Below are 24,432 nucleotides of genomic sequence, written 5' to 3'. Positions count from 1 at the left end.
ATTAAACATAATTTAAAGGATGCTTTCTATAACTAGCGGTAATTAGATACTACAGGGGTGCCCTCTTTTACCATCAAAGAGTAGTATGCAATTTCAATTGAAACATACTACTGGCCATCATCTGAATATATTTTCAATTTTCTATCCTTGACTTTTTAATCTTTTGTTTAGGCGTATCTTATCCATAGTTTTTGCCCCTGTGCAGTTCCGATTGGTGGATGTCCATAATCTTCATATGTACCCGTCGGTATCTATAACCATCCCTGTGACCTTCTACAGGTTGATCAACAAATACCTTGATCAACCGCTGAGAGGAGCAACAGAGCCAGTACCTGTGTTTTGACCTGTACACTTCAATGGGCATCGAATTTAAACATAATCTCGGGAAAAAATAGATGATACAAGTGAGAAGAGATTTGTAGGACTAATTGTGGTATTTCCTTGCTCTATTAATACTCCTGATTTCTTCGATTTGGATTTGCCCCTTAGTTGATCGTTGAATTGGCAATCGATATCCAGACGTGATGACACTATACGTCAAAAGGGGTTTTAGTTGCTAACGCACAAGCAGGAGTCGTGTTGATCCCTTTCCGCGACCTTTATTAAGAGGCCTCGGTGTAAACTGCATTTCCAGTATATCATCTGAAGAACCTCCTCTGGTATACCTAATAAATCCTTATTAGGTATACCAGAGGATCACTAGCAAATTGACCATGATTCTCACTGTCGTAGAGCTCATCAACTATTTGCCACTACATTATGACGTAGAAACACAGGCAAACGCTTGCCGTTATATCAAATTGGTGGAGGTTATAATGTAAATTTTAATTATATTGTCATTTTGCGCACTAAAATCATAACTATATTATATATACATACCTTTTATATTTTTAAAAAGTTAGTTTGTTGCACTTTTTTACTCTCTTTTTTTGTATCTATTTAATTTTAACATTGTAATGTTTACCTTTCTCAATTTTAGTTTGTAAGATCTAATGTTTCACTGTTCGTTGACCCCAATAAATAAGATAAAATGATGAAAGCCCCTACAGTCGATCGTTGATCAAAGGTTGAGCTAATGGGAATTCTAAGACAATTTTTAATGAAATTGTCTCCATAAAAATAACTAACTCCCGGTTTGGATTTTATTTCTAAATTATCATTTTCTTTATTCGCTAGCCTAACTTAAAAGAAAATTATTTGTATGTATTATTATCCTAAATTGTATATAATATTATTAACTGTATTCCATTAAGAGCTCACCTGTGCAGGTGATAGCATTCTTCATGGTCTTACTGAATCTTTGCTGATTTTATAAAATTTTATATCACACTCCATTGCAGCCGGAAAACGTACACTGCTGGACAAAGGCCTACCCAAAGATCGCCATGATGATCGGCAATCTTGACTAGATCATTGGTACAAGTTGTGGAGGCCTACCAACACTACGTTTTCCGGTACGTTGTCACCATTCGAGGACTTTCTGTCCCCACGGCAATCTGTCCGTCGAGCTATGCCCTGCCCACTGCCTCTTCAGTTTTGCACCTGGGATATGTCGGTGAAAGATCTCATTTCTGATGATTTCTGATTTGATCTCGCAGGGAAACTCCGAGCATAGCCCTCACCATTGCCATGGGAATTGTTTTACACTATGGGAATGTTAACACCAGAAATTTACATAGCGCGATTAATTTATGAACATAATGAAACAACTGTGTATAGATTTAAAAACTTATTTTTATTGTCGTCATTCTTTACATTTCTTATATACAAACTTGTAAACCAGGGATTAGCAAATCATGCATTCGATTGAATCCAGCTCGTGAATCTGGAGACAAGTGCGTTAACACCAGGGTAACGAGGGTGGCCACAGTTTGGATGACCCCAGGAACAAATTCCAACGACGACGTTGTTGTGCAGCAGAGGACCACCAGAGTCTCCTCCGCATTGATCACGACCTCCCACGTCCAGAACACCGGTACACAACATAGTGTTGGTCACGAGCCAGCCAAGTTCATTGTAACGGTTTCTGCATACAGTCCAGTTGATGGTCCATACTTGTACTTGCCGAAGTTGCTCGGAACTAGGACCATTACCCTGGAAATTTCACATCAAGATATCAAACATATATATATCTCGTTACACTATTAACTATTATCATCATCATCATCATCCGCCGGAAGACGTCCACTGCTGGACAAAGGCCTCCCCCAAAGATTTCCACGACGATCGGTCCTGCGCTGTCCTCAACGTATTCCGGTTATCTTGACCAAATCGGGGGCCTACCAACACTGCATCTTCCGGTACGTGGTTGCCATTCGAGGACTTTACTGCCCCAACGGCCATCTGTCCGTAGAACTATGTGTCCTGCCCACTCCTAATAAGTATAAGATGAGTATTTTCCGTTTATTTTAATAGAAACTTAAATTTTAAATAGGAATTTAAAGTGATTTATAATAATTAATTGTCTCAATGAAACGCGCAAATTGATGTATAAAAATCTTCACGTCGAGCCCTGCCTCGAGGCCGGAGATCGCCAACCGTAATAAGAGAACGTTGAGTATATCAATCACCCACCACATCACGACCCATCGAATTTACAAAACATTTAAATAAAATTGACGGATATTTCTGAACTCTCGAAACAACAAGTATTGTCGTATGTTTTTTTTTAATTCTATTACCTTTTATTAAATTCATCAACATACTCTAAAATTTTAAATTCCATTGCAGTATCATAAGATCATTATCTGAATAAATGCAAAAATGATACTTACGGTAACCATTCCCCATCCGATAGCCCAGACTGCTGTGTTGTCAGGTAAGGCATAGTTGGCACCAGCGATAGAAACAGGACGAACATTGTTGTTGAAGCCAAACGCAGTCGATGATCTGGCAATAGCTACGTCGTTGTCCAGTATATTGTCATTGTACGAGGGGTGCATGATGATAGCAGAGATGATGTGTACAGTACCACCGCTGTTCGCATTTGTTGAACCGACACGTAATCGCCATGCACTTACACCATCCCCACTGAAACAGGAATTTGATAGTCTCAATGAAACACCCAAATTGAGTGATACAAATCTTCGCGTCCAGCCCTGCCTCGAGGCCGGAGTGCGCCGACCGCACAGGCGCACAATAACCTTGCGGCGAAGCGGACGCGGTTTAGTCGCGCGTTGAGATACCGCAAGGCCACCACTTTACTTTTTCTTTAAGGGCTCGGATTTTTTTGCCGTGATTGGTGACGTGTTAGCCCAGAATATCAAAGTCCAAACGTGGTCAAAAACACAAAATAAAATAACTATGATAATCGAGGAAAGAAATTATAGCACGATTTAAAAAGTGAGTGGGTGACAATGGTACAGCGCCATCTAGTTACAAAAATCAAAAATCGTAAACACAAAACGTACCACGCAAGTCAAATAATCTGTGAATTTATTTTTATTGACGTTTAAGACAGGCTTGGTGTATGCACGCAAAAAGAAAATACATTGGTATGTACCTACGAACAAACCACGCGAGTTTCCCTTACACAATTCAAGCTGACATTACCCAAACGAGCTGGCAAAGTTTCATTCAGTACCTACAAAATTTGCGCTCCTCAAGAAGTTATCATTTCAACTGTACCTTATAGATATACCTCTCTTATAAGGTAAGATTTGGGGATTGAATGCACTTAAATGCTAGGATCTATTGTGCCCCTTCTTGCGGTAGTGCGCCTGCCCTAAAAATAAGATGTGGAAATCGAGGCTACTAGCTAGGTAATGTTTGCCTTTACCGTGCAAGTTTAAATTATAGTCTCAAAACCTTTAAGAGGCGTAGGATCCTTAGAGGGCTTAAGCAGGGCACGTCAGAAGACGTGATCATTTAAGCAGAAGCCAATTTTTTTATAACAATTATTGAAAAACAATAACATTCTGAGCGGCACTACAAATGCGCTCGTAACCTCGAGACTTAAGATGTTAATCTCATTTGCCCAGTAATTTTACTAGCTACGGCGTCCTTCAGACCGAAACACAATAATGCTTACACATTACTGCTTCACGGCAGAAAAAAGGCGCCTTTGTGGTACCCATAATCTAGCCGGCCACCTGTGAAAAAGAGCCTTCCACTAGTGACAAAAAAAAGCTTTGTGCTTTGAGTAAAAGTACTTAAAGACACCCAACCTCATTCTGGCAATGGCCTCGCACGGATATACTTACAAAAAGCAATGAGCAGCTGATAGAACTGATCTGTTGTTCAAAATAGAGGCTCCGCAGGCTTGGGAGAAAGAACCCCATCTCTGGTAAAGCATAGCCACGGCGAATGGATAGCGGTCAATGCTGGTCACGGTGCCACCGACGATTCTTTGATGCCTCGGCTGTAAAGCTGCAACAATGTCAAATTGATGAAGCATCGTTTTGGAACGAAGTTCCTTATGGCGCGTTGCGAAAGGGCGCTAGACGGAAAAAATTAAGACCAAAAGTTGTAACGACACTTTTTGCTATAGTTGTAAGCCGTGCGGCGTGCGCGTGTTTCTCTGTCTGTCTCTTTCTCTCACTTTCTCATAGAAAGTAAGCCAGTTATTTTTGTTTCGTCTTTCTATTTCGCATTGAACAGTGTGGTGTCGCGACGATTATTTTTGTTGATGGTATATAGGTTTTTTGTACATAATAAAAAATAATAGCAATAATGAATCCTGACAGTGTTTCTGCACAAGTTCCGGATATTGATGATGGAGTTAGGTTAGTAGAGATTTTACACAGACAATAATAAATGCTTATGTATTTTTAGCAAGTACGCATTAACCTCTCTTTACTATTGTGCTAACCAAGTCATACGCGTTATAATCTCTCCATTATTGTGTGTTAAGTAAGTGTACGCGTCATAACTTTAATAAATTTAAAAGCAAATTATGTTTTTAGTCTTCTAAAATAAGCATCCGGGTGTCTCTTGACACCTCTCAAGTTTTTTTTAAATAATATTTAGGTTCAGGACTCGCATAACAGATGGAGTCTCAATCACCTATCCATGATCAAGCTTGCTGTTGCCCTGTCTTGTGCAGACAGGTATAAAAGGGTTTACAATTTCTAAGGACATGCTTAGAAAGTCACTCAAAGAAAAATTTAAGGATTTAAATATTATGACTGTACATTGTCAGACATTTATGAAAATATTATATACGTTCACAAAGATCGTCACCTTTTTGGTCTAAATGGTGATTTTCATTATTATAACACTAGAAATAAAGGATTGATTGTAACTAATTCTAGTAGGCTTCATAAGATACATAATAACTTTAAGGGTAAATTTATACACTTTCATAAAAAAGTGCCAGCCACTGTTCAGGCATTATCTATAAAAAAAATTATTTTATTTGTCTTTAAACAATTCGACACGTGTTTCGCCTCTACACGAGGCATCCTCAGGACGTGTTGACTCGCCAAAATCTGGCAAGAGACTTGAGTCTCAAGTATTGACGGAATTAACACTAAAGAAAACTCAAATCATTTGGATAATTATGGATTTCCGCAAAGTACTTCAATAAATTGTCCAAGTCATATTAAATAAATATATAACTTTATTGTCCTCTGTTTACTATCATGGACAAAACAATATGGGTATAACAAATACTCTAGAAGATTTGGATTATGCCGATGATATATGCCTGACACACGCGCAGTATGCAGTCCAAATTGAGTGACCTGTACAAGGAAGCAAAGAAGGCGTGCCTTAAAATGAATATAAGAAAGACTCAAGAAATGAGGCAACGAGCTCAGGCCCGTTGTTCATTGGGACAGAGGTAGTGAAACGCGTCCACAAATTTTCTTATCTCGGGAGCTGCGTGTCAGATACTGGAAGGACTGAAGAGGATATCATTTCACGTATCGCCAAAGCACGAGCAACCTTTGCACGGCTTCGATCCGTATAGCAATCACGGAAACTGACACGGAGAGTTAAGCTCAAAATTTTCTGGTCCAATTTTAAGACCGTATTGATGTATAGGTGTGATACCTAGAAGGTCACCAATCCCATCTCTCATCAACAGATTTTCGTTAACCGATGCCTTCGAAATATCCTCGGTATTCACTGGCCCGACAAAATTTCCAACGATCATCTTTGGCAAAGCTGTATTTAAATTAATGTTTTTTTTTAGGAACTAACTCTAACATCTGCGCTTAGATGACTTTTCGTACACATAAAACTTGTTTACATACCCGAACCCATTGCCATGGCAAGGCATGCCAGGAGTACGACACACACACGCATCTTGTCAAAAATCCTGCAGACTTTGACTCCAATTACTGGCCATAACCTTATATATAATTCGTTAAGATAATATTAATAAGATAATCCTGGTCATCGATCAATTCTGACTGAGTAATTCATTCAATGATAATAATTATCACCATGAATTAGTAAAAAGGATTATCTACATTTCACGCAACAGTCTTATTTGACATTTTAATATATATTTCCTGTTGGTTTCTGAACCAAGCACGTGGCAAGTGAACCTCGGGCACATATTATAGCTGCTGACCCCTATAGCCCAGTGGTTAGTGACCCTGCCTACTGAGCTAGAGGTCTGAATCCCGGTAGGTGCAATCATTTATATAATAATAATAATAATATTGACACACTTTTTACACAAATTATCTTGCCCCAAGTTAAGCATGTATAGCCTGTGTTATGGGTTACAAGACAATGATATATTTAATACAATATACTTACTTAAACATACATAAATTCATATAAACATACATTAATACATTTAAACATCCATGACTCGGAAACAAACATCCATATTCATCATATAAATGCTTGTGCCTACCGGGATTCTACCGAACCCGGGACCTCTAGCTTAGTAGGTAGGATCGCTAACCACTCGGCTATGTAGACTGTAGGTCGTCATATATATGATGTATATGGATGTTTGTTTCCGAGTCATGGATGGTTTATATGTAGGTATTCATGTATGTTTAAGTAAGTATTTTGTATTAAATATATCGTTGTCTTGCACCCATAGTACAGGCTATGCCTAGTTTGGGGCAAGACAATTATAAATACGAAAAATATAATTTGTAGACTGTATGATGTAATATAAATTGTCTAGTTTGTGTACGAGAGCGAAATAAATGAATATTGTATTTAACCATATAAATGGCAGTACTTTTATACTGATAAATAAAGCAATTCTTGCGAAATGATTCCCTAACTACTCAAACTATTCAAAAATGCACAAGTTTTCACTTCTGCCGGCACTCCCGGAATGTAACGCGGTCTTTTTTTTTAGTTTATCTACCAGCTTCCGTTCACAACTTCATCTGTTTCCGAAATATTATTTCCTTCATTTGGTCGAAACTTGTAATATAGGTACAGTATAGTATATATCAGCTAAAGCGGTATGGAAACTACGCACAAACGTTAGATTTAACGCACGCACACATAAGCAGGTGTAATTTTTTTTTTAAGGAATAGGAGGACAAACGAGCGTACGGGTCACCTGTTGTTAAGTGATCACCGCCGCCCATACTCTCTTGCAACACCAGAGGAATCACAGGAGCGTTGACGGCCTTTAAGGAAGGTGTACGCGCTTTTTTTGAAGGTACCCATGTCGTATCGTCCCGGAAACACCGCACAAGGAAGTTCATTCCACAGCTTAGTAGTACGTGGAAGAAAGCTCCTTGTAAACCGCACTGTGGAGGACCGCCACACATCCAGATGGTGAGGATGATATCCTAACTTGTGGCGTGTCGTGCGAAGGTGGAATTCGGCGGCAGGAATTAGGTAAACAAAGAAAACAAAAAAAAACAGCTCTTCGGAATACTCCCCGTGATAAATGCGGTAGAAGACACACAATGAAGCGACGTCTCTACGCAACGCCAAGTGATCCAGCCGTTCACAGAGTACTGGATCCCCGACAATTCGCGCTGCTCTGCGTTGCACGCGGTCAAATGGATCGAGATGAAACTGGGGTGCGCCAGACCAGAGATGACAGCAATACTCCATGTGTGGCCGGACCTGCGCTTTGTACAGCGCTAGAATGTGGGCCGGCTTGAAGTATTGCCGTGCTCTATTAATGACGCCCAGTTTCTTTGAAGCCAATTTAGCTTTGCCCTCCAGATGGCCACGGAATTGGCAATCGCTCGAGATTTCGAGACCCAGTATTCCGATACTAGGCGAGGCTTTTAGGGAAGTGTTGTCGAAGAGCGGTGATGCGACAAATGGGGTTTTTTAGTGGTAAACGCGCAAACTTGAGTCTTCTGGGGGTTAAATTGGACAAGGTTCAATTTACCCCATTCCGCGACCTTCTCAAGAGAGGTCTCGATAGAAGACACAAGTTTCTCCCGGCACTGGTCGACGATTTCCCGAGAGAGACGTGCATGGCCCGTGTATACGGCATCACCAGTGCTGTCATCTGCATAGCAATGAATGTTGGAGGTGTCCAACATATCATTGATATGCAGAAGAAACAGCGTAGGAGATAGCACACAGCCTTGGGGCACTTCAGCATTCATGGGCTTCGGGTTCGAGCAATGTCCGTCGACAACGACCTGTATGCTGCGCCCAGTGAGGAAGCTGGAGGTCCACTTGCACAAGCTCTCGGGAAGCCCAAATGATGGAAGTTTAGAGAGGAGCGCCTTATGCCATACACGATCAAAGGCCTTCGCTATATCCAGGCTAACTGCCAGACCTTCCCCCTTGCTTTCAATAGCCGCAGCCCATCTATGTGTTAGGTATACCAGAAGATCACCTGCCGACCAACCATGGCGAAACCCGTATTGTCGGTCGTTGATCAACTGGTGACCCTCTAGGTATACCAAGAGCTGACGGCTAATTATGCTCTCCATGATTTTGGAGAGCAGGGAGGTAATAGCAATAGGCCTGTAGTTTGCCGGATCCGAACTGTCTCCTTTTTTTTTTGGATCGGATGGACAAGGGCTGACTTCCATGAGTCAGGGACTACGCCTTTGGAATAAGAGTGCCGGAATAAACGCGTTAGCACCGGCGTCAACTCAGGGGCACACGTTCTAAGCACGATTGGAGAAATGCCACCCGGCCCGCTCGACTTCCTGACGTCCAACGAAAACAGAGCTCGCCTAACAGTTTTCTGTCTGAACTGTACTTCAGGCATAGAGCTCTGACACCGCGGGATGGTCGGCGGTGTTTTTCCGTTGTCGTCAAGAGTCGAGTTGGAGGCGAAAAGAGCGCACAGGAGATCGGCTTTCTCTTTTGCCGTATGGGCCAGGGTGTCATTCCATCATGTGCAACGGCGGCATGGACGGCTGGCTGAAGTTACCAAGAGCAGATTTCTACAACGACCAGAACTTGTGTGTTTCGGTCGGGTAACTGGAAAGCTGCTCGCCGATTTTGACGACGTGTTTTGACTTTGCACGGGCGATTTGCCGCTTAAAAAATCTGGAAGCACGGTTGTATTTCCTCTTTAGAACTATGCAGTTCGGATCCTTTGTGCCCAGCGCCGCAACCCAAGTTCGATACGCCTGTTTTTTGCAGTCAGATGCTGCTTTAACTGACGCATCGAACCAGGGCTGTGATCTGCCACCGATCGGTACTACAGAGCTTGGTATAAAAATATCCATGCCCTGTAGTATCACATCGGCTACTGCAACGGTGCAGGCACTAGGATCATCCGAAGGGAAACAAACCCTGCTCCAAGGGTAGGATGCAAAAAAGGAACGCATCCTATCCCAATCTGTTGACTTGTAGTTCCAAACGTGGCGGGTCGCTGGTGGTCTGCGACGTAGGCGTCGTAAAGGCACTACACTCCTGACCAGGCAATGGTCGGACGTTCCGAGAGGGGCGTCGACAATGACTTGGTAACCATCGGGATGTGTAGTCAGCAGAAGATCTAATAAGGACGGCATGTGGCTATCCACATCCGGGAGCCGCGTTGGTGACTCAACCAATTGGGACAGATCGTACGCCAATGCAAAATTATGTGTCATGCATGTGTGAACGCGGCACGCGCAAGGCTCGCGTGACAAAAGCACTGCGACGGCCGCTTATTGGTCTTGTTGAGACTTGCGTTTGTGTGCGTGCGTCGTTTCGTACGTTAGTGCGTATTTCCTTTACTGCTTTAGCGTATACTGTGTTAGAGGTATCAGTTTGCCTTCCGGATTTCAGCAATTCTGCATAACTTTTTCATTACAAGTAAGTATTTAATGTCGAAACGTTGCTACAATTTATGGTGGGCCAATGGATATATTTACGCGCCATTATTTGACTCTAGCGGCATCGATGATTCACTTTGTTCCATTATTACGATCCATTAGATTAGATTTCCTTAGATTCAAATAATATTATTAGTTATAGATTAGATTATACAATAAATACGTAGGCTATGTATAAATAGCTGACATCCAAGCAATGTATACAGTACAAAATGAATAATATTTCATACAATTCCTGAACATTTAATTCATTGCCATATACATTTTACTATTCACCAACATTTTGGAAAAACCCAAACTCATTTCTCAAATTGTCAAGACACTCAACAATTTTCTAGATTTTGTTATTATTTATATCTAGTGAAGGTGGTAAAAATACTGACTTTGATAACCATGACTAAATTTAAAGAAAATAACATTTTAAGTAACTCTAGCTATAAGAACTGTTGGTGCAATAACCCGCCAAACATTATACCAGTGGCATCATTAAGACACCAAAGTTAATAACCTAAGTTTCAGTAAACAGGATGTTTGCGATTGCAGGATCAAAGAATAAGTTACATGAAATGGTCAAAACATTGGTATAGTCCAGGAGGAATCGGCGCATGAGTACCAAACACTATTCCACCTTTGAATTGCCCTACCGATGATATAAATACATGTTACCATGGGGCAACCCCGTGCTTTGTGGTTTAATAAAACTTTAACTTTAGCTTTAATAACACTTTATCAAGATTGTTTAAGAGAGAAATGTTATTAATAATTTAATTGTCTACACTTTTTTTTCAACAATTTTTGTTCTGGAATCAATTTTACAAGAATCGGAATAAATTTTTTGTTATTATCATAGTCCACAATTAAATTTATATAAACCAACTGAGCTAACCGTTCGTTCGTTGGTTGGAGCACCGGCACGGAACCCCGCCGGAGGTCGTGGGTTGAAATCCCGCATCGTTCATAAAATTTTGTTTTTCAAATTTTATTTGTGTATTTATCCAAGAAGTAAGGGTTATCACTTTAAAAACATAACATATTGATTATCATAGTCATTTATGCATTTATAAGCAATTTCAACAATAATAAGACCTAATGGTATTTCAACATTTTGGGAATCACAATTATGCATAAATATTAAAAAGACGATTGGTACGCGAGCGAAATTAACAATTAAAAAACAGGTTTATGGTTATAAGTTATCACGGGCTACTATCCGCAACTCGACGACTACAGCGTGCCTATTTTGCGTAGTGAGGGGGGCGGCTAATCCTACCACCCCAGCTCCTCAATGTAGTGTATCAAACCTCTGATGTCACCCATGACCTCGGGGAGAGTCCACAGTGACCCCAAATGTTATTTTTTTTTATAAATTTATTTAATCATAAATATATGCACAGTTTGTACTTAAATTTTACATCTCGCCAAACTGTTGCAACAGTTTGTTGGCGAGTTTACGCTCTTAGACAATATTATACTATTGTGCATCTATAATAAATTATACCTAAATTGTTCGTTATAACATTACACACATATCATTACTTAGTTATCAATTCATAATATTCCTAAAAACATATTAAAATCTTACCTGTATACATATAACTAAACTATACTACTTTAAATATTAAGGCTTATGTGGAGACGTTAAGAAAGTGCTCTTTTAATTTTTTCTTAAGTACTACTCTACAGTCTTTTTTATCCTCTCTTAACCATTCTATACTATTAAAAATTTTTGGCACAACATATTCCCTTAATCTTTCCCCATAGTAGTTGGCCCGGTATGTGGCCTAAGAGAGTAGCCACATACTCCAATATGATGTGTGTGGCTGCTTCTTCTGCCTCCATGCAGGCTCTGCACAGTGGACTGTGACCCGTTAATACATGAGTTATTTTACGAAATCTAGGTCGTGGAAGTTTTACTAGCTTGCGATAAAGCTTGGAGTTAATTTGAGGTAGAGCTTCTTTTGCTTGTCTACACCCACTCACTTCCATCCAGTACTTATTATGTAGTTCCTTAGTGTTTGGACGTAAAACAGGTATAAACATTTTTTTAAATCTCTTTTAAGAATATCATCCGGAGACACGTTAGTGTCTCGCACCAAGTACACGTCCAAAATACCAACATAATTGCGTAAGATAACGTGCCTCTATTCTAGATTAACTATTTTTAAAGAATAAAAAAATATATTAGTTATATTTTTTAAATATACTCTTCATGGGTAGTAACCAAATTTGAGATTTTTCGAACCCTTAAAATTTAATATCTCTAAAAATATTAACTATACATTAATATAACGAAAAAGGTCTTATAACTTGTCGCTAACAAGTTATAAGATGTTTTCGTTTCAATTTAAATAAAGAATATAAAAATGATAGTCATGAAAAATAACAATTACTTGCAATGTTTTAAACAATATGGCACGGGGTTGCCCCATGACAACATGCATTTATATCACACGTAGGGCAATTTGAAGAGGATCGCATAAAAAAATTGAGAAGTGAGTTTTCGGTATTTATACGCCGATTCCTCCTGGACTATTAGATGCTCACTGACCTTAATAGATGATAGAGTACAAATGATAAGAAGAAGTAATATTTTATAATAATTTATTAATTAGGAAATACCAAGACATTTAGCAGGATTATATCAAGGCAATTTTATCGAATAATAAGCGATAATTCACATTAATCCATCTCTGGGCTTAGTTTGATAAGACAGTTAATTATTATCAAACATAATATTCAATATTATTACATAACTATTATAACAACATGTATGAGTCGTGAATCGACCCTAGCTCAAAAAAGAAGTGCAGATTCACAGTATGATGAGAAGATTTTTTTTTAATAGCGGAGACTTAGATTAAGGATTGGTCTCCGCTGCGCTCCAACTAGATACCGCGCTAGCTAAGAACAATATATTTTTTATTACCGCAACTATTAGGTGCTTGTGTGCGTGGCATCATGACACTCAATGGCATCTTTCAAATATGTAACATACGGTTCGTGTTATTTTACATTGAAATTAATAAAAAAAAAAATTACTAACTAATGATTTCTGATCCCAGTGTCTTTCTTATTTCTTGTTGTATTATTTTTACAAAGTTTTACTACGCAACCCGGCATTTAGGTGTCAATTATTAGCAAGGTTTAACAGAAAACTTTGCACGTCAACGTGACACATTATTCGAGACTGGCTCGAGTACGCCCACTTGGGCGTAGTAGTAGTTGCAATACTTTGCGATTACGCCTGCGGTATCCAGTTGGAGCGTAGCGAAGACCAATCTTTAATCTAAAAGCGAATAATAATCTTTAATACTGAGTCTTGCAAACTGTTACTTATCTGACACAGTGGGTATTTGATAAGAGAACGTAAACAATGATTGCATTATTTATTTTAATTATACTAATATTAATTTTTAGGGTTCCGTAGCCAAATGGCAAAAAACGGAACTCTACTATAGATTCCTCATGTCTGTCTGTCTCTCCATGTATGTAACAGCCACATTTCCAAAACTATAAGAACTATACTGTTGAAACTTTGTAAGTAGATGTTATCTGTAAACCGCATTAACATTTTCACACAATAATAGAAAGAAAAACAATAAATAAAATCATTTTTTTTTCATCATACCCATACGTGTGGGTTTGATGAGGGGTCCTATGGATAGGACTTCAAAAATGGTATTGAGGTTTCTAATATCATTTTTTTCTAAACTGAATAGTTTGCGAGAGAGACACTTCCAAAGTGGTAAAATGTGTGTGGGGGGGGGGGGGGGGGCTGGAATTTCTAAAATAAGAGAATGATAAAACTAAAAATTCCCGAATACTCTGAGCGCTTACGTAAATTTAACTTGCATAGTCTTGATAAACGGAGATGGGTATCTGATATGTGCGTCTTACATAACATTGCGAATGCTTTTATGGATAGTCATCTATTAAGTTTGATAAACTTTAAAGTTCCAACACGATCTGTGCGTATTCCATGTTTATTTTCGATCAATTCCTCAAATAATAACGTATCGCATAACAACCCGATTATGAGAATTTGTAGAGAATTTAACGAAGTGTGTGCTGATTTTGATATATTCTTTACAAATGTAGACATTTTTGAAAATACTCTTTATAAAACTTTCTAGTTTACGTAAAATAATTTAATGTTTAACTAAATTTCGTTATACTGTCATTACTGTTGTGTCCACTTATTAATTTTTTTTTTTACTGTATTTGGTGAATGATGTGTACAATTTTAATTGGATCTCAGGAATATAAAAATATGCTGTACTTGTTATTAGATGATAGTTTTATCTTGTTATCTGTTATTGTACCTACTTGTAAATAAATAAATAAATAAATAAATAAATAAATAAATAAATAAATAAATAAATAAATAAATAAATAAATAAATAAATAAATAAATAAATAAATAAAAAAAAATGTATGATGTACATTACATTGCAAACTTCCACCAAAAATCACACTGGTTTGAACGTGATCAAGCAAGTAGTTTTTTTTAAATACGTATAAATGATGGGGGCTCATTTGCACTGTAAGATTTTCCATTTAAATAATTTAATATCATTTTTCCTTTCCATATAACTTTTATATTATGTTACTTGCTGCTACGGAACCCTTCATGGGCGAGTCCGACTTGCACTTGGCCGCTTTTTAATACATACTGACATGTTATTCGTTCAAAATTTCTGCTCTTCACTCTATGTTTACTGTCGTTTCACGGCGAAAGAGAGAATACTTTCCAAAATCTGGTAAACCCAGCGGGCTGTAAATTTTTGCAACAAAATTTCATACAAATTCGTTCAGCCATTTTGGAGGAGTTTAAATAATTTAATAATTTTAATATTGGCACACTCTTACACAAATTATCTTGCCCCAAACTATGCGTAGCCTGTACTATGAGTGCAAGACAACGAGAACATACATAAATACAAATAAACATCCATAACTCGGAAACAAACATCCATATTCATCATATTAATAATTGCACCTACCGGGATTCGTACCCGGGACCTCTAACTCTCTAATCCGATCTCTCAAGTTGGACTAAACAGCACTCTATGAAGTAATCCCCATTAAAATCCGTTTATTACTTTAGGAGTTCATCGCGGACAAACAATGTGTCACGTAATTTATATATATTAAGATTTTGTAATGAAATTACCATTCATGATAGCGCTATTTTGAATTTAAGATTAATTTAAATAACTGGCGTAAATTTGGCAATGTATAGTTATAGCAGTCGTAGTTTATTATGGTGTAATTTGTGGCATGTTCCATATTTCGGCTTTGTTTTTAGCCGACTTCAAAAAAGGAGGAGGTTCTCAATTCGTCGGTATATTTGTTTTATGTTTGTTACCTCAAAACTTTCGACTGGTGAACCGATTTTCATAATTCTTTTTTTATTTGAAAGCTGGTGCTTCCCATGTGGTCGCGTTGTAATTTGGTCCAGATCTGACAATGGCGTCCATGACAAAACCATAAAAGTCTTAGCAAAGTGCATGATAAATTTACGAATAACTCAATATTGCGCCAACCGATTTCGATAATTCCTTTTTTATTGGAAAGGATATACAAAGATAGTTTGGTGAGAGTTTGGTCAGGTTCTGATTACGGAATCCATGATAAAGTAACGGAACTCTTCAATTCTTAGTCAACTCTCAATCTACACATTTTTAGATAAATTATTAGTTAGTTGTACTTCAAATTGACTAAAAATCAAAAAATAAAAAATATTTTAACAAAAAAACAACCGACTTCAAAAACTCTATTCCAAAACAATGGATATAATATGCACTAAAAAGTATAAAAATAATTGCGTATTTTTATAGAATGTAATTAATTAATTTAATTCTAGTTACAATTATTGTAATTTTTGGAGTCGGTGTTATTCAAGATAGGTTTGTAACTACATACATAGTTATAGGTGAGATGTGCTTGGGTCGTGAGGAGGCGAGAGGCGAGAGCGGGTCGCGGCGGAAGGACACTGATTTTGTTTTTTTGTTATTTTTTTTTTATTCGAAGATTTTTTCTGTATATAAAACGTCATTGATCAAAAAAGATACAGGTTGCACTGCGGGAGTGCCGATAGAATTGATAACTTGAACATTAACGTTGTGCGTATTTGAATATTTTGGAATGTTAAGAGGATAATTTCGCTAAAATGGCTGTATATATCAGTATACAATTTATTGCGTTATCGTACACAAAAATGACAATTTATATTACATAAAAAATTTAACACATCAGAACTATTACAATTATTTTACATTAAATAGTTTATCTATCAGAAAAATCAACTTCCATCCATAATTTCAACGACTGTCTTACGAGTTTTCGATCAGGCCACGTGTCCTGATGCGAGTTTAACATTTTATACCCATACCAATAAAAGTGCTCAACGCTGAAGTTTTCACTTCAATAATAAAATCAAGATAAAACATAATTTGTCGCAGATAACTATCTAACAGTCATGTGATGGAGTGCATCGGAATTGGAGCGATTATGATGATAGAACCTTATCGTACATCGGCAGATACCCAGCCGACTATCGGCAAATTGTCAATACATTCAGTATAATGTGACGATGATTGGATTGGCAAAATAATCGTAAAGATTAGCGGCGGCAACTTTTGATCTTATAAGAACTTTTGCAAAAACAATAATAATTTTATAGGTAGCCACGGACTAGTAAAAAAATAAGGACTATGTGTCACCTTACATAATAGTGTAGCTCCAAAACAAGCCGATTAACGTGTAAATACATAGCCACACGCACACACTTACACTACTACAGGCCGAAAGGCGGCCATTATGAGAATTGTCATCGTCTGTGACAGATCAGTTTGCGTCTCAATAAAAATCCCGTCGTGGGTTGTGAAAAGTTTAAAAACGATACCATATAAGTATTTGTGGCCATATATGATTATTTAAGAGAGAAAAAATTATGTAACTAGTATCCCCCGTAACCGCACACAGACTAGCATAACGGTGCTTCACTTGCTAACATCACGGCGCGGAGTCCTTTTTTACTCGTCCGTGGGTCGGAGAATCGCTTATTTTTCATTACGGTTGTCAACAAGAGGTAACTGGCACCAATCTAATAGAAATGAAACTTATTTAGAATCAAAAAGTGAGATAATAGAGGCATAATTATTAATATAACTATTATTTTGGCCGCTGCGTCAAATTATGATTTCAACAATATGCATATCGTATCCGAGGTTCTCGAGGGTGCAGTCTTGGATCATTTTTTAAATCCACGATGGCCGCCGCGCAATGATTTCAACAATATGGATATCTAAACAATTTGTTATGTTTTTAAAGTGATATCCCTCACTTCTAGGATTAATACACAAATAAAATTTGAAAACAAAATTTTATGAACGATGCGGGACTTGAACGGTTGGCTCAGTTGGTTAGAGCACCGGCACGGAACGCGGGTCGTGGGTTCGAGTCCCGCATCGTTCATAAAATTTTGTTTTTCAAATTTTATTTGAATATGGATATCGTATCCAAGGTCCTCGAGCGTGCAAAAAACGAATTAGGGATCATTTTTTAAATCCAAGATGGCCGCCGGGCAAATTTATGATTTCTACAATATGGATATTATATCCGAGGTTCTCGAGGGTGCAAATTAGGCGTTATTCTTGAAGTTTAAGATGGCCACCACGCAAAATTGATTTGAGATTTTGTAGAGTTGTATACAAAAACAACTAGGTGTGTCAAGGAGATAGTTACTCTATCTTCCTATCGAATTTTCGCAAACGTTGATTTAGCAAAGAGAAAGTCATCTGACAATCTATCAAAGACTGCACGTTTCATACAATCGAGTGAATCGCTTTTTGGAACGAAGTTCCTTATCGCACGCTGCGAAAGGGAGCTAGACGGAAAAAATTAAGACCAAAAGTTGCAACGACACTTTTTTATATATAAATAATTGACAAGTAACAGATATTGACATTTGACACACTTCTGACAAATTACATTGATTTTTTATTTTATTTATTAACAGCATTGGTAACAAGGCCAAATCAAACCTAAATACAACAAACGAAAATTAACATCATATTTAAATAGGTTTATAACTGCAAAATTACGTTGGCATAAAAGCAAAAAATAATGACGTTTACAGTTAACGTTTACATTTTATAATATGCTTTATATACGTTGCGTGCACACAACGACATCTAAACATAAAAGTTGTCAGAAATTTTCTGACGTTTACGACATTAATTATTTTTTTTTTTTGGTTTCTTCGTCCATTATTAGGACAGGCAAAGGATCACGCCAAAACAGCCGTATTCCTTAATATTCAATAATTTATTTCACGATTTTTACAATATAGTTCTTTTTACAAACGTAGAATAGCACGACGAATAAATAATTTTAAGGATTTGTTTTATTACGCCAAAGCAGTATAACTTCTTGCGTGCATACATAAGTATACACACACTTTTCTTTTTGACAGTGGTATTTAGTGGTAACTGCCCAATTTTTTTTAGAAAATCAGAAAAATTTATATTTTTATGATAAAGAACTTCGTTCCTATCCGGTATCCCACGACACCACACGGTTTTGTTTTCTTAGAGAGTTTCGCTAGGCTGCCATACATAGTATGGTGTTTTTCAACCACATTCTTCTTCATTTAACTTTAATTGAAATTACACATGTTTACTTATTCTATAAAGGACTTAAAATAGTAGAAACTTTAAATTCATGTTAGTGAGTACTTAGTATGATTAAACAAAATATCTCGAGATATACGATACATTCATATATACGAAAATTCAATTCAAACAATAGCAGATAGAATTATTCAACACTATGAATGAGATATGTGACGTAAATGAAATATTGAGATAAAAGGGTTGACTAACCTATACTAGGTTATTTCTAGTGTTACTACTATAGTAAAAAGATCTATGTACTTGTTTCGTTGTAGATTGCTTTACTAGAATATACGTCAGTGTGAAATTTACCGAGCATGGATTTGGTTCAACGTACCACTTCACAATCAAGCAGTGTTTATTAATATGTTATTACTTACTGTTTTCTTTGATAAATATGAGTATCGTGCGATTAAATAAATAAGTCAATGTCTCCACTGTCTCTTTTTTATTGAAAAAGAGGACAAAGGTGCGTACGAGTCACCTGGTGTTAAGTGATCACTGCGACCCACATTCTCTTGCAACACCAGAGGAATCACAGGAGCGCTGTGGCCTTTAATGAAGGTGTACGCACTTTTTTTGAAGATACCCATGTCGTATCATCCCGGAAACACTGCACACGGAATCTAATTCCACAGCTTTGTATTACGTGGAAGAAAGCTCCTTGAAAACCGCACTGTGGAGGACCGCCACACATCCAGATGGTGCGGATGATATCCTAATTTGTGGCGTGTCGTGCGAAGGTGGACTTTGGCGGCAGGAATCAGGTGAAACAGCTCTTCGGGACACTCCCCGTGATAAATATGGTAGAAGACACACAATGAAGCCACGTCTCTACGCAAAGCCAAGTGATCCAGCCGTTCACAGAACACTGTGTCTCCGACAATTCTGCGTTCCACGGGGTCAAATGGATCGAGCTGATACTGGGGTGTGCCAGACCAGAGATGACAGCAACAATCCATATGTGGCTGGACTTGCGCTTTGTAGAGCGTTTTACTTGAACCCAGAGTATAAATACAATTCTTACAAACACGCGTTAATTCAAACAGTCATAGGTTTCTTACCATAAAATGGCATCCATTGCGCTGCCTATTTCTGACGACAAGCGCACGAGCTTTATCATCTTATGTGTCAAACTTAAATCATTTATCCGTCAAAATTGACTATTACAGCTGCAAAAACGTCGAAAAAAATCGAATTTGGAGCTAACCCACAGTAGCACAAAGTGTCATACAAATCGCGAGTGTAAGACGTAGCTTGTCACACACACTAAAGTATTAAACCTGGCCTGTTTTTATCGGTTGTCTAACATCATATTAAACTCGTATGGATTCGAAACTGTGATTTTATTTAATTCCCTTCCTGGAAATTCTTTAGTAACATTTCATAATTTCTCAGTATAAACAGAAACGTATTAATAAAAGTTTAATAATACAGCCACATTCTTTCCCATGTAACCCAACGCTATATATTTATTGTATTTGCTGTACTAGCGTAGATAATCTATTCATATTAACTACATCGACTGTCTGTCTTAATTTTCTTTAATTATATTTTTAACTAGCTGACCCAATAGACGCTGTTCTGCCAACAGAAAATGATAAGGATTAATAACGTATTTGTGCAAACGGCTTTTACATTACTGCTTTATAATTGCCAATTTTAAAAATATTGAAACGAACATAGTATGTTATCTTAAGGAGATAGAGATATGCCATCGCAGACTTTTCTGTAGATATATAAGATCGACAATTCCACCATACATTATTTTGTTATATCTCAAAGGGCTTAGACAGCATTTTCGTTCAAAGCTCATAGACGGCTTATTTTTTTGTGCCATCTCCAACAAATTTCGTTAATATATACAAAAATGTATAAACTTAACAAATTACATACTTAAACCTTCCTCGAAAACCACGCTATCCATTAATGAAACCAGCGTGAAGATAGGTAGAATTACCTTAAAGTTACACGTTTGTGGGCATACAAGAGAAATATTCTCGTACAGTAGATTCAGAAATCTTTTAAACAAGTCTTCTTAATAAATTATATGCCTCTTCTACCGCATTTATCACGAGGAGCTTTCCACAATCGCACCACACGCTTCAAAATTACATATTACCCTCACCAACTGCATAATATATGGTATTCTTTCACAGTACAGTCACAGTGTACAGAAAACAAACAGTGGTCTAAATAAAACACTTTTTAAAGGGTTAAAACGGGTGTAATTGTAACTTTGTTGTTATATTAGATTTTTGCGTAAAAGTTAAATTTTTATTATTATTTTAGTTAACGTATCCCTGATAACAAGTTCTGGAAAGGTCTTGAAACGTCGGGTTAAATAATAATAAAAATGTAATTTCTACGCAAAAATCTAATGTAAAAACAGAGTTGGAATTACACGCGTTTTAATCCTTTAAAAAGTATTTTATTTAAATGTGTAACCCTCGCATTAATCATAGAAAATACTATATGTAACGGTGGGTCGTTGCCTTTGATGTTTGACGAAAAGTTTGTCACATGACGTACTCGGCAGAACATAGGGATGTTTTTTTTAAATTTACTTAAAATAAATTACTTAAAAATAAAGTTCTTCATAGCAATGAATACAAAATGGCATTTCGGAGAGGCAAATTCAAATAGAGTTTTATAATATTTTATTTAATAAAAGGCTTTTGTCTAGCAGTGGACGTCTTCCCACTAAAATGATTATGATTATATAATACAATGTAATTAATGAATAATAAAGAAATATCCAATCAATAATAAATAAATTACCTGCTCGGTACTTACATTAGTAAATGAGAACTGTTTTATTATCAAAGTAATAAAACACGACGGCACTAAACTCATAAATGATAAAAATAATCACTTTCATAGAATAATACTAGAATGACTCACCAGAGAAATGAATAAAAACACAACCATAGCCACAGGCAATAAGTAACATAAAGCAGTCACTTTTATTGACATCTTGTGTACAAAGCATTAATTTACTGATAGGAGAATACGACGTAAGAAATTCCTTGTACTTGCAGTAAACAACTGGCCCAACAGTAATCGATGTTATGGCTCAATACAGACTCCTGTCTGGTGTCCTGTGATAAAATATGTGAGTGTTTATTATTAATAATAACAGTTTAATGTTTATAAAGAACTATGAATCATAACAAATTGTTTCCGATGGACTATGTGCCGGTTATAAACAAAGGTATGTTATTGTTACTTGTCAGAATTATTTGAGCTTTTAGCCCGACATTTTACGCATTACTTTTGCAGCGCTTCTAGTTAAAAATGAAATTCTTCGAACCGAGCTTTTTTGATCTGTGGTGTTCAAATCGAAATTGAAATACATTTCTTTTTTCATAGTAGGATTTTTAAAAACTTATTGAACGTCATAAACGTCCTATGCCATGGGAAAAACGGGCGCAAGGAATTAATCAGGCTTTTCCATTGTTTTTTAACACTTATTTTGAATTTCGTAACACATTTGTTTTTTACATTTTCTGGGATCATTTTGTAAAGGTAGGTATATGCTTTTATGCTGATAATGAATAGTAAGAATCGAGATGTTTAATTTTAAATTTTTAAAGTGCAACTCATAACATCACCTCAAGATTTTTCGTCCATCTATTGCATGGCGCATTACAGCCGTCTGCGCAGTAGGGGTGAAGTTGAATCAATTTCAAATACTGATTTCAACTCTCATTTGCGACATCTCAAGTCAATTTCCTAATATGCAAATATTCAAGCAATGCATTCAAGATTTTATCAGCGATACGTCAATCGAACGGTTGGCTCAGTTGGTCAGTCACTCGCACCGACCGCGAGAGGTCACGGGTTTGCGACCCGCATCGCTCATAATATTTTGTTTTCAAAATTTATTTGCGTAAAATGAGTTCTTTAAGGCCTTTGTACACAAATTGGTGTGAAAAACGGCAAGAAAAACTCACAGTACGGTGGATACCGAGAGAACGGAACTAAATTACTATTTCTTTTCATACAAAAAGTACAATTTCATATCCGAATCAAAAACACAGATTTCCGTTGAAGGAAGTTACGTTCATATTAATATTTCATGAAATCGTTTGCAAATTAACTAAGGTTTGTAATAATTTGAGGGATTTAGGCCGGCAACGCTCTTGTGATTCCTCTGGTGTTGCAAGAGAATGTGGGCGGCGGTGATCACTTAACACCAGGTGACCCGTACGCTCGTTTGTTCTCCTATTCCATAAAAAAAGGGATAACATACTACCTGTCACAACAATTTAAAGGTAATACATCATCCAGATCCCTCCAGGCCTGATCCTCACGAATATTTAAAAGCTCAAGTTTTACGAGCACTTACATAAATTTCTGCGCATCTAAGTTAGATATGAATAAATATGAGAATGTCTCAAGGTGACGAGTGTATTTGCAGTGCCACTCAGAATTTTTGGGGTTTTTCTAGAGCAGGTTATCAACTGTAAAGTAGATCCTGTAGATGAAGCCACAACCTAAGAGTTGAACAAAGCAAACAAGATTTTATAACGAGGCGTTACTCGAACGGTTAGCTCAGTTGGTTAGAGCACTGGCACGGAACGCCGGAGGTCGTGGATTCGAGTCCCGTATCGTTCATAAAATTTTGTTTTTCAAATTTTATTTGTGTATTAATCCTAGAAGTGTGGGTTATCACTTTAAAAACATAACATATTGCTTAGATTTACAAGAGCGACATCTCAAGTCAATTTCCTAATATGCAAATATTGGGGTTGAGCAGGTTATCAACTGTAAAGTAGATCCTGTAGATGAAGCCACAACCTAAGAGTTGAACAAAGCAAACAAGATTTTGTAACGAGGCGTTACTCGAACGGTTAGCTCAGTTGCTTAGAGCACCGGCAAGGAACGCCGGAGGTCGTGGGTTCGAGTCCCGCATCGTTCATAAAATTTTGTTTTTCAAATTTTATTTGTGTTTTTCTAGAATCCTGAGCGGCACTGCAATGTGATTAGCAGGGCATATCAAATACCATCAGCTGAACGTCCTGCTGGTCTCATCCCTTACTTTCTTAAACACAGATGCCCGATGCACATATGTGATGCAATTTTCTTTCCGCAGTTGTACTTGAAATAAAATTTCTGTTTACCACTTATCAGTCATGTGCCGTGATAAAGGATAACCCAGTTTTATTTGTATAAATAAGATTTTGTTATTATCGAGAGGAGCAGTTTGTATTCGAATTAATAGTGTGAGGAAATCGTTGTGTTGAAGATGCGTCTGTTATCTGGCCAGGATAAAGATGGCGGGGCATCTGAAGCAGCTCTTATGAGAGGTTAGATATGTTATGTACAGATAATACACTCATATCAGTAATTGTTCAAAAGTAATACGTTTCTTTGATGTGTTTAGCAATGGCTTGATAAGGTTATTGACGTTTGTGAAGTTTTCGGAATGTTCGTTCAACCGTTGCTGTATCTAGTTGTGTTTAGATGTATGTAGTCTGTAGATCACTATTATCTAATATATAAAATTCTCGTGTTGCAGTGTTTGTTACCAAACTCTTACGAAACGGCTAAACCAATTTGAAAGGATTATGAAATTT

At 37.2% G+C, this 24,432-nt stretch overlaps 2 protein-coding genes across 3 annotated transcripts in view; one reads left to right on the top strand and one right to left on the bottom strand.

The window, feature by feature from the left end:
* The window catches only part of LOC126977221 (solute carrier family 12 member 4), a 477,718-nt gene that overhangs the window by 330,106 nt on the left and 123,180 nt on the right, over positions 1 to 24,432 (top strand). The window contains exon 1 of one of the 2 annotated variants that reach the window (XM_050825935.1): positions 24,065 to 24,162. The exons of the other annotated variant lie outside the window; for it this stretch is intronic. Within the exon in view, the coding sequence (XP_050681892.1) occupies positions 24,102 to 24,162 (61 nt within the window). The 5' untranslated portion in view covers positions 24,065 to 24,101. Of the gene's footprint in view, positions 1 to 24,064; positions 24,163 to 24,432 lie in introns of those variants that run through there. 2 annotated transcript variants of the gene reach the window in all.
* On the bottom strand, positions 1,715 to 6,339 carry LOC126977307 (trypsin CFT-1-like). Its single transcript, XM_050826081.1, has 4 exons — positions 6,198 to 6,339; positions 4,203 to 4,368; positions 2,775 to 3,030; positions 1,715 to 2,094 (listed from the first exon to the last, which is right to left on the bottom strand). The coding sequence occupies exons 1-4, from the start codon at positions 6,247 to 6,249 to the stop codon at positions 1,795 to 1,797; spliced, it is 774 nt and encodes a 257-aa protein (XP_050682038.1). The 5' UTR covers positions 6,250 to 6,339; the 3' UTR covers positions 1,715 to 1,794.

Source organism: Leptidea sinapis, chromosome 44 (genome assembly GCF_905404315.1).
Source record: "Leptidea sinapis chromosome 44, ilLepSina1.1, whole genome shotgun sequence".
Taxonomy (NCBI): Eukaryota; Metazoa; Arthropoda; class Insecta; order Lepidoptera; family Pieridae; genus Leptidea; species Leptidea sinapis.
This window is presented reverse-complemented; position numbering and strand designations above follow the sequence as displayed.

What these genes read in the sequence shown, in the direction of transcription:
- LOC126977307 (XM_050826081.1), bottom strand. Translation starts at nt 6,249, where the DNA reads ATGCGTGTGTGTGTCGTACTCCTGGCATGCCTTGCCATGGCAATGGGT. An exon ending in TGCCATGGCAATGGGTTCGG is followed by an intron (nt 4,369 to 6,197) that starts GTATGTAAACAA and finishes ACATTGTTGCAG; the next exon opens with CTTTACAGCCGAGGCATCAA. An exon ending in TCAGCTGCTCATTGCTTTTT is followed by an intron (nt 3,031 to 4,202) that starts GTAAGTATATCC and finishes TTCCTGTTTCAG; the next exon opens with TGGGGATGGTGTAAGTGCAT.